The 11,742-nt window shown below is 30.2% G+C and overlaps 1 protein-coding gene across 1 annotated transcript; it reads left to right on the top strand.

Annotated features, from left to right (window-relative positions):
• Positions 1-6,575: 6,575 nt before the first annotated feature.
• Positions 6,576-10,805, top strand: LOC108773515 (chymotrypsin-1). The gene is made up of 7 exons (XM_018539348.1): positions 6,576-6,634; positions 7,520-7,590; positions 7,841-7,929; positions 9,236-9,383; positions 9,500-9,613; positions 9,728-9,886; positions 10,614-10,805. The coding sequence occupies exons 1-7, from the start codon at positions 6,586-6,588 to the stop codon at positions 10,770-10,772; spliced, it is 789 nt and encodes a 262-aa protein (XP_018394850.1). The 5' UTR covers positions 6,576-6,585; the 3' UTR covers positions 10,773-10,805.
• Positions 10,806-11,742: the final 937 nt, after the last annotated feature.

The following is an 11,742-nucleotide window of genomic DNA, read 5'->3' as shown; positions in this document are numbered from 1 at the left end:
TGCCTTGAGAAGCTCAACAAAGCTTGGTATTTGTCTGATTTAGCAATAATCATATATGATTTTAATGATGACTTAGTATCCTTCTGTGTTCCTGTTGGATCGAGAATTATAAATAAAAAACTGAGGAAAATGTCATTTGATGTTAAAGTGTTGGATAAATTGTTTGTTTAAGTAGTAGTAGATAGATTACCAACCCAATATAACTCAAAAGTATGCAGTTGATATCAACGACATTTATTTCTTGCAAGAATTATACACAACTTGTAATACTTATGACTTAATGTTCAACTTAATAATTGTTATCTCTCACTCTCACTCTCACTCTCTCTCTCACTCTCTCTCTCTCTCTCTCTCTCTCACACACACACACACACACACACACACACACACACACACACACACACGCACGCACGCACGCACGCACGCACGCACGCACGCACGCACGCACACACGCACACACACACACTATTATTCAAGAAAACTCTCTCTTAATTGTATTTAAGAAATTTAAATCGATATAATTTTTTGCGACTCACGTCCCTAATTATCAACAATAATAAAAATAAATATTTTTCTATGAAGAATAGGCTAATAATTAAAAGCATAAGTAAACGTCATTTGTCTAAATTGTTCCAAAAGGCTATTGTTGTATAGGTGAGCTCACAATAGTTGTGCACAACACAAATTAAACGATAAATTAACAGCTCGCACATTCAATTGTCTTATGATGGACTCTGAAATAAATTTGCACTGGCATATGAGGATTTTAATAATTTAATTTTTAAAAGATATACGGTTATTTCTTTGCCGATTGTGATGCTTAAAGTACCTAACGCGACGTGATACATTGTTGAACACGTGATATATTGTTGAACGAGTTTTATCAAATTATCTATGCTCTCTTTGCCTAAGATAAGTTTATAATAGCCGAAAGGTGTCGTGTGTGATTATAGTCTAGTACTTACGAACGTTCCAACAATACCCTTACAACATAATAGGGGCACAAGTGCCAGCATAAAAGATGTCACTATACCATCATGCAGGCATATTGAGCGAGTGTAAAAGATGTTAACAAATTTGTTTATAATAAATAAGATTTTTGTTTATCAGATATAATGTAACAATTAAATTTATTTCTAAAGTTATTTTCAAAATGTAAATGTAATAAAAAATTACGTTATGAAAAAGTAACTAATTTAGTTACTAATTTATAATATTAATTATTATTAACAATGACAATTTACATACATTGTTAATATAATTTCAGATATTAGAATCAATTATATGTATACTTGATTTAAATATAAAGTAATCTGTAATAAGTCATCTAAAAAAATCACTATTTGCTTATTTGATTGTTTATAATAATAGAAATTAATAATTAATAATCAAATTTTGTGAGAGACTATTACTGTCTTGTATACTAACTTGAGTCAATTAAATTAATTAACTAATTATATCTGTAAGAAAACGAAAATATCTATAATTTGTTTCAACAATTTGTTTATAAAAATTAAGTTAAATGTTAATTTTTTATTCTTTCCTTTATATGATGGGATAATATTTATTTTTATCAATAATGAGGGTATTACATTAGCTTGTAACTAGGTAAAAAATTATTCAGTGAAAAAGTGCTAATTTATCATTTTATTTAAATATTTTGGCACAAACAAAGAACGTCCAAATTCTACTTCCATAGTTCTCTTTCGAATTTATTTCCGAGTATTTCTATTAAAGAAACATTCAAATCGGTTAAGTAATACTGTTTTAAACAGAAAATATTGCGTGCGTCATCAAGTACACAGCACCTCTATTACAGAGATGCAACAAATTAAATTTCTTGAATTTAAAAAACAGCGTAGAATAAACTAAAAAGGTGTAGTATTTAAAAAAAGCCCTTCAGTTATATTTCAATAAAATGAACTTCGAAGTGAGTCTCAAAAGTGCTTTTTTATGCTGATGATCAACGTACATTTTTAACGGCAAAAGGTCATGTGATCAAAGTTCATGTATGATATTCTTCAATTTGTATCGCATGGTCTGTTTTGATGCTAAAAATGAGTTTCGAGCATCAACATGAAAAAGTTCCGTAAGATCTATATGAGAACTTGAGACCTGATACTTTTGTATCACCGTCGGTTTTGTTTATACCCTCAAAGGGGTTGTACTGAAATTTCAAAATAAAAATTAAAATCAATTTTGTCATTTTTTTGAAAACATTTCAAATTTGTAAATAAGTGCTATTCCGGGATCCGTAGAAACCGACGAACTTATTTTAACGATTAAAAAATTTTATTTTTTTAAAGTCTCAAGTGCCAGGTTCACATAGCTAGCCTCGAACACTCGAAAATAGAAGTATAACTATTTATGTATGTTTACCGAGTAAAAATATTTTGAAACTGCTCATATCGTTTCCACACATACGGCACTCACGTATGCAGGCTATATGAATCTCAATTAGAGCACTCAGGTAAGCCTTTCATCCACATTTAAATGGTGCTGTAACATTATGACGATTATTATACAAAAGTGTGAAGTAATTGTACTTTTTGTTATCTGAATAATTTCGTCGTTTGGCATTCCGTTACCTATATTAGCTAAGATGGCCACGTTCAATTCTTTTCAACGCTGCCTGCAAGTGAGTAAAATCGTCTGAATATTCGTAAACTCGGATTGACGCACGTCGATTGAATTTAGCACCGCGAGTACATCATCGAACTCCTCGAACGCGAGATATAAATCTCTTAAACGAATGATAAATAATCTCAATCTCAAGATACGTCAATTCTACCTTTGTTAAAGAAACTCAAGATTTGCGATTTTAATGATGTTCGTTTCAGTACAATGAGTTTAACTCTATCAGTTATTGTTATACACTTCGTGGCAAGTAGAAGTCAAACTTATTCTTGTATGATGCACACAAAAAAATGAATTCTTAAATAAATGCATATATACTTCAATTTAAGAATATTTTATTCTTAAAATAGCGTCAGATGAAAGTGGTGCGGTGGTACAAACTCTCCAGATTAACACAAATTGGTGATTAAACCAGGCGAATAAGAGTGCAACGTTGGTTGTAGTACGCAAGTAAAAAATTTTGAAGACACGCTGGCTGCAAGAATGCGTAAAACTACTCGATTTTTTACTTTTTTTAATTTTATACAGTATATCTTTGGTATTGTTCCTGTAAGTCTCATGAAGTGTTGGATCAAAAATCAAGAGAATATTACTGTTAGTACATTATGTGACTTAATAGTAAAATTTTGATCTGAGATTTCATGACAATTGCTTTGTATGTTTAAGATGTACCACATCAAATCTGTCAATTTGTTGATGATCCTCCTTACTTACATATAGGTAGTAAAGACAATATTTAATGCTGAAGAGGACTCGGAATTGAGTCAAAACGTATCTTTGGAAAATATCATCAATCCATTGAATAAAGAATTTATCGTAAAAAAACAAACAATTTTTTACTAGCGTACTACACCAACGCTGCACTCTCTTTCGCCTGATTAATTACCAATTTGTGTTAATCTGGAGAGTATGTACCACCAATCACCATACCACTTTCATCTTTTTTAATTAAAGAATAGAGCGCCATTCGTTTAAGATTAAATATGCTCGTATTAACATTATTTTTTCTTCAATGACATCTTTTATTAACTTAATAAAAGAAAATTATTCTAATTAAATAACGATAATATTCTCTCTTATATAATCATTAATGGTTTTATTAGATCTAATTCATTAAATGCTTAACACAGACTTATCTATATATCTCCGTAACCTAATCTAGCACTTGTAAACTTTTCTTTCGACGTCGAATTGACATCGTATTGACGTCGATTCCATTGTCATTTCTCACTAGGTATGGTTTTCAAAACACAGGCCTATTTTGATTAGCTGTCCGCTCTCTACTACTTTTAGGCTACTGGAGTGTGTTCAGAATCGTCGTCCGGATGCACCCAGATGTTGTTTTATCCTCCTTTGTCCACAAATGATAAACAATGATAACACGACACCTGGTGTACTTAGATGATGATTCTGAACGCAGCCCTGCACAATCTCGGGAACGACTCACCTTACTATTCCTATACCATGGCTCTCATTACGCGCTGTTGCCCGCGAGCGCGCAACAAATGAGCTCTGAATATAAGTCAAGCGCACTTTCAAATATGTAATTCTTAATCCAAGAATGAATAGTTTTCAAATAATGTGATTGAGCTTGTTAGAACGATATAATTATTTCAGAAACAAGAATACAATTTTAAGAATAAAATATACTTCATACAAATTTATTTATTATTGATGCAAATGAATATTTGTAATTAAAGAGAGTTTTCTATACTTAAAGAAAACAAATAGCATTCAAAAATAAAAATATACGTGAATCAAGATTGAATCATTTTTTTCTATGTGACATTATCTGGTTCAATGTTGTCCAAACAGTGATTAATTCTTGCGTGGTATCCCGTCCGATCTCGTACGTGGGATTCGCGAACCTAACAAGAGGTATCAAAATATGTTTCGTATATAATGAATCACAAAATGTAATAATTGATATCGAATCAATTTAATTCTCAGTACAAACACATAACATTAATCGACTGCCTATTTGATTCTCGTACATTTGTTTCATACTCCAACAATATATATAACATAAGCACTAATCTGATCTTGAGCTGTGATCTTGCGTCACTATAGGACTGAAACAAACACGTCATAACGCTAGAGAGTGCCATTATTTGAAACGCGAAAATGCAAAAAAAAAAAAGAACTATTTTTACGCATTTTTACGTGTTCCGTTTGGCTGGTTTTCTTATATTACATGAAACACAATTTCCACGGAAAAGTGGAACAATTTAATGACAGATATATAAATTTTTGTTCTGTGATTCATAAATTTTTGTGTTTAATTTGAAAAATTGTATCCACTTACTTCAATGAATTATTAATATATGCTTATGTTTTCAGTTTATCTATTGTATACAAGCACCTTAAACAATATCGTTAAAAATTAAAATATTCTAATTCCCTGTTTCGCTTTTCGGCAAAAATTCTATTCCATGTAACAGAAAGAAATCAAAACAGACAGAACAAAACGCACAAAAATGCAGATATTCAGTAATGTTTAATTAACTTAATCTTTCGCATTTCAGTGCTACATGCAATGACACCTTGAGACGGTCAATACTCAAATTTGTTGTTTATCCTAACGAATCGATAATATTTATTGAAACATCAAATTCTTTAAACAATGTTTAATCGACCCAAATAAAATGTCTATTTTTCATTCGTTAGAAGAAGCAAAAATTCGGATATTGAATATTGGATACCTACATATTTCGATAGCGTATGTTAGAATATTTTGGTACCAAATTTATGTTCGATAGCGTATATTAGAATATTTTGGTACCAAATTCATGTTAGCAACAAATTCTATATGCGTAACTTTTAGTCATAACACTGCAACACATGACGGTTCATTTCTAATTAATTCTGTAATAGATTACCTGTTCAACAATATTGTATTCTCAGTATGACTTGATAGTCAGAGTAACAAAAAAGTAACAAATCTGGTGCACTCGTTTTTTTAAATATGATTTTTTAAAAATACATTTATACATACACCTTATTTTGATTTACAAGCTTGCAATTAACATGGAACCACTCATTTAATTTCTTTTTCTTAAACAGTTGGAGCAACAAAATTTGATCTAGAGCAACAAGTTAGCAACAAATTAGCACTAAATTTTGTATCTTGTCCAAACACGATTTGCTATGGTGGGGAATCAATGTTAACAAAGGTCAAGAACGCCGAAAATTATTTTAAAGCAGAATACGCGCAGGCGCGCGAGTATGTGTGTGCGTGTGCGTGCGTGCGTACGTACATAATTTACTCGGCAAAAACGTATAATATAAACGTCGTTCATACATTCAATTTTGAACAGATAGTACGGAAGCGATTCATTTTTTCGGATATATAAATTGTTGAAAACAAAAAGAAGAACATCGACAAATTATTAAAGCCCAAGACAAGAGTATATAAATGTTGTTTCATAATTCTCGATACTCGAACCTTGCTAAGAAAAATTGTTCGGGCAATGCTCAAAACTTAAACATTTTAGCAATCGAACCATGTACATCCTTAAAATACGTGCAAATAACTTCATCATAGAACATCCAAGTAATATCCTTAAGATGTATTTTAGAAATCAAACATACAGCGACAAAAATAGGACTATTCAGGTTATATTTTGGACGTTCAAAGACGTCTAAGGACGTCGCACTGTCACTTGGAAAATTACCAACATTTTTTTAACACCGATTTTGTATATGTATAGAATAGAAAATTGCGCAATACTATACGCTTACCAATCTTTTATTAATATTACAAGTCAATAAGACAATATAAACAGTATTCTGGTACATTAAAAACGATTTTAAATATTAATAAACATATGATGTCTTTTTTAATCTTTTATGTAAGTTCAAATTTAATTTTATAGACACAACTTCCTGTATATTATATATATCAGATTTGGAATAATCAATCGACAACTTCGCAAAGAATTGATAACGATGATGATACAATTATTATTCTTAATTCCTTTGTTCACTATTCTTCATTGTAAGTATTCGGTAATTATTTAGAATAGGAGAGGCAGCACCGGTGACCTTGACCTTGACATATGTTATCAAAGTCATGACCCTGAGTAATGTCCAACAGGTTTTAGCCGTCATTCTCTCCCCATCCCACCCCCCCTAGAAAAGGATATAATGGAAATGTTAATTAAACGTATTCATTTGTATATATTTTGACTTCTCCTTTTAATTAAAAGAAATAACATGCGTGGATACAGTATGTTCCGTCCTCCCTGCGGGAGGGCTCCACTGTTGTTAAAAATAACCTATCCCAACCTATTTAGTGGTGGGAGGTAGTTCTTACTTCGCGTAAAAAGTCGAAATCCACGTACAATAGTACAGGCATGTGTACTAACGCGAAGCGAGAGCTACTTCACACTACTAAATGGTTATAGGTTATTTTTAATAATAGTAGAGCCCCCCCGCATAGGGGGACGGAACCTACTGCACCTACGCATTTACTTTACAGTAACATGGAAGTTGCAAACTCCTTCATAGAGGAAGAGGTGGGATGAGAGTCGCTTTGTAATATCATTACACACATTATTTGGCTGAATTTATTTTTAAACGAAAATATGATATTATTCAGATAGAATTAATAAGTTTTTTGAAATTATGGCTTATTTCTATCCAATTAATGACATTACTGAACAAAATAGTAATTAAGTTTATTACAAATTTCAAATAAATGTTATTTTCAAAACTATTAATTTTAAAACTTCTTTTGTTCATAACTTTTTAACGAAAAACGAGCGACGGCTAAAACCTGTTGGAGGTTACTCAGGGTCATGATCTTGATGACATGTCAAGGTCATCGATGCTGCCTCCCCTATTCTAAATAATTATCTAAATTTAAACAAATTTTATGCAGGCGCATCAACACAATTAGAAGAGAGAATTGTAGGAGGAAAACTTGCCTGTCCAGGCGAAATCCCATATCAGGTAAACCAGTAAATTATTCTTAATTAACACTATTATTAATCGGTACGGTTACGTTAACTGCATGGGTTTAAAAATATTTTTAAAATTTTGTAAATTGATCGAGCAATCATCGAGTTATCTATTTTCATTGAAGCGATTCTAAGTTGACAATGTCATTTGTAGTGTGCTAGACGTAGAATAATGTTATAAATTGTTTTATCCTGTCGTATGACATGCATTTTATAGTTTTATATAGCATTGTATATTTCAGATTTCTTTGCAATTTGGTAGTAAATATTTATGCGGTGGAGTTATAATTGACAAGTGTCACGTGCTAACAGCTGCTCACTGTGTATTTGGGTAAATATAAAAATCTAAAAAAATAATTAGAAAAATTAAACTGTATACAGGGTGTTCAGAGCAATGCAATGGTCCGAACAATTTTTCAGAAACTTCGGGCAGTGAAGAAAAAGTGTTTCATCTATTTTATGCAAACTACACACAATAAAATAAAAAATATAAAAAATTTCTTTTGAAAAAGATTAAACAATATTCAATATTAAAGACCGTTAATGTAAAAATATAACTAATACGAATACGAAGCCTATAACAGTGTAACTTGAATCCTTAATAGCTTATATGTATATAATTTCGCATGATTTTATATATTAATTTTATATTTATACTAATATACGTAGTTCTCCCAAACTGCGAGCCAAACAATCGTCGGTCTTGAAATGCAAATCTAATAAACTGCCGCGGTACTATCACGAATTAAAGCAAATTAATAATTAATTGATGCTCTTTTGGAATCTTATCTCGATGTTAAACTAAGTAAATTATGTAAATTCTCACGCGAAATTATATACACATAAGCAATTAGAGATCCAAGTTAGACTGGTATAAGCTTCGTAAAAAAATTAAAGTCATCTTGAATTTCTAAATATGTAGCTTCATACAATTCTTTCCTATAATATTGCATATTGTAAAGGCTTCCAAAACAAAATCATATCGCTATCGAAGTGCCTCTTATTGATGTTTTATTGATTTTATTGCATATTTTATTACATGAGTACATAATATGCATGTATCATAAGTATTCTATTCAATTTTTATAAATATCCATTAACAAAAGTTATTATAAACGTAATTAATAGAGAGAAACTGTAACTTATGTAAACGAATGTTTAAATTACTTATTTCCTTCTGTAACACAAAGTTCTGTTCAACAAATTATTATGTGTCTCGGCTGTTATACTGTTTTCATTCAAAGTTGCACACTTTGTTATTATTCTTTCTCTACAATCTTGAACTATATTTTTTGGAGTTAAATGTAAATAGAATATCAGGTGTTTCTATAAAAAAAATGTATACAGGAAAAATCTCGAAAACGTACTAGCCATTGGTCTGGTCTATATGTTTATATGTATATAACAATTGACTTATAAGATAGAGAGACGGAGTATTCGCATAATATAAACATTTTTTGAAAAAAAGCTGAAGACTTGATAGAAAGAGGAAGAAATTCATAGTAACTGAGTAGTTCTCTTCTTTTCGAGTAGTGAATAGATTGGTCGCCACGGCATGCCGAAAAATCATACGGACCGTCACGCTGAACACATTGAATAAATATAGAAAGATATGTTCCTCGTAATATTCTTTACAGTTTGAACATTTCGCTCTTTTCGGTTAATGTGGGAGCAACAGATGTACGAAAACCACATTCAAAGCATCAAGTCCAATCCATTTATATACATGAAAAATACAATCCCTTTACGTCACCTGTGAGCATGCACGATATCGCTTTAATCAAGGTAACGAAAGCATAATATAACATTAATTACATATAATAATATATCCAATTAATTATGAATTAAGCAATTTGTAAATAAAGACTGCGCAAAAGAGCATACAAAATATTTATTTTCAGCTTCAATCGCCATTGAAATTTTCTTATCTGGTCTCTTCTGTCAATTTACCGGAACAAAATCAAACTGTGGAGGCAGGCTCGGTAGCAGTAGTATCGGGATACGGTATGATATCCGTATGTATCTTAGAAATTCAATCATTTGAATTCTTAGACGCAGATATTCGAGAATAAAATCTGAAGATGCTCTCATAAGTTGCATGTGTACATTTACACTTTATATATTTGCAGCCTGAAGGAAACGTAACCACATGGTTGTATGTTGTAGACAATATCATAACTAATGAGACTTATTGTAGAGAAACGTATGAAAATGAATTTAATGTAAGCATAGACTATAATACGCAAATCTGCGCAAATCATCCAACCATACAAAAAGGATCATGCGCGGTAAGCTATTTACCTAGGTATTGTACAATACGTCGCCGTTATTATTTATCGATCACATGTATAATGACGGCGATGTCACATGTAAATTATAAGATGTCGCATTAATTTTCTCACTCAAAGATTTAATTCGCCATTTTCCTAATAACTACTAAACATAATGTCTTAAGATAAGTATCGTTTCTAATAGGGTATTGTGATACACATCCACGATACGGAGAAATTATATCGTATAATTATCAGAAATCATTACAGAGGCACAGTGATTGCAATATTTCACTATTCATAAATTTTTTTTGAATAAATAATTAATTAATTAATATAGTACTTAATAATATATAAGTGCATAAAGCATTTCATTGCTACAAGAATATAACTGCATCACCGATTTATTAAAAATTATAATGTACTGTCTTGATTATTTTTTTTATTTATTACGTATTCAAAGTTCCTCATTACGTTTTATAATATAATAATTTAATTTAATTGACAACAAGATTGTATAACTCAGCAATTGAAAGTTTAGTATCATTATCAAATATCAATTTATAATAATTAAAGTAACAAAACACCAAAATAACAAAAGGTAAATATACCAAGAGCTAGCTCTGGTCTCTAACAGAGAAATATATTTTTAGTTAATTGCAAAAAATATTTTCTTCGTCGGTTTTTTCAATCAAATTTTTATCAAACATATTTTTATATACTATCAGAGAATTGTATTTTTTAGGGTGATTCTGGTGGCCCTCTTACTGTCAATGGAGAACTTATAGGACTCGTTTCGTTTGGGGTTGGGATTTGCACTAACGTAAAATATCCCGACATATATACACGTGTCCCATCGTACATCGATTGGATAAATGACCATATGGATAAAAGATATATTTAACAATATAGCATTTGACACTCCATGACAAATAAATAAGTCAAGAATTTATATGTATATCTAAACGTTCAAATGTAAATGTCATATGTAAATCGTGAAATAAACATATGCTTAACAAATCATATAAGGTAAATGTACCAGTTCGTGGACACGACCCAAATGTTGGACAAATTGTGATAATTTTAAATATTAAGCTTTTGATGATATGTGTTACTCTAAATAAATTTTTAAGCAATTTTTCATATTATTTAGAAATTAAGTATTATATAATTTATTCATATTAAAAATGATACTTTTGTAAAAAAAATTTCGTTTATGGACAATCGTCCATTTATTAGGACATTCACACATATATGCGTGTATCAATTATTGGACATTCCTTAGCGTACCTGTCTACTGCAAACATATTTTGTATATATTACATATAAAACTTTATATAAAACTTCACTAATTACAATTTCGATAAACTTTTTTGAACAATCTTGATTCATAAGTAAGTAAAATGCGATTCTCTTCTATAATAAAAAAATTGCTTATTTGTCCAATAATTGGGTCATACTTTTGTGGACACCGAGACACGTCACATTTTTTGTCCAATAATTAGGACTTTTGAATCATATTATATTTATGACTAAATACAATTTATAATAAACGCAAATAACATATTTGATAATGGATTTAGTTTCAAAAAACATCCATTCTTACTAAGCATGTGTAATAAAACAAAATTTTAATGTTTCTAAAGTTTATAAATAAATGATTTCGTCGTGCAATTCCTTAACCGTCCAATAACCGGTACATTTATCTTAGCTTATGTATGTTCTAAGATTTTCTTCATAGCCTCAGAAAATTAATTTAATAATTTTACTAATATAAATTAATAATTTCGTAAATTATTATTATACATATACATATTTCTTAAACTGTATACGTAAATTGATTTTTTCAATTTTTATTAATTAAAAAGTAACTA

This window comes from Cyphomyrmex costatus, unplaced genomic scaffold, assembly GCF_001594065.2.
Source record: "Cyphomyrmex costatus isolate MS0001 unplaced genomic scaffold, Ccosl1.0 scaffold211, whole genome shotgun sequence".
Lineage (NCBI taxonomy): Eukaryota > Metazoa > Arthropoda > Insecta > Hymenoptera > Formicidae > Cyphomyrmex > Cyphomyrmex costatus.
Note: the sequence above shows the minus strand (reverse complement) of the source record. Positions and strands in the feature narration are given on the sequence as shown.

Excerpts from the sequence above, each read along its gene's own strand:
- LOC108773515 (XM_018539348.1), top strand. The coding sequence starts at position 6,586 with ATGATGATACAATTATTATTCTTAATTCCTTTGTTCACTATTCTTCAT. Across the intron at positions 6,635-7,519 it reads TTTGTTCACTATTCTTCATT|GCGCATCAACACAATTAGAA; the intron begins GTAAGTATTCGG and ends AATTTTATGCAG. Across the intron at positions 9,384-9,499 it reads ACGATATCGCTTTAATCAAG|CTTCAATCGCCATTGAAATT; the intron begins GTAACGAAAGCA and ends ATTTATTTTCAG.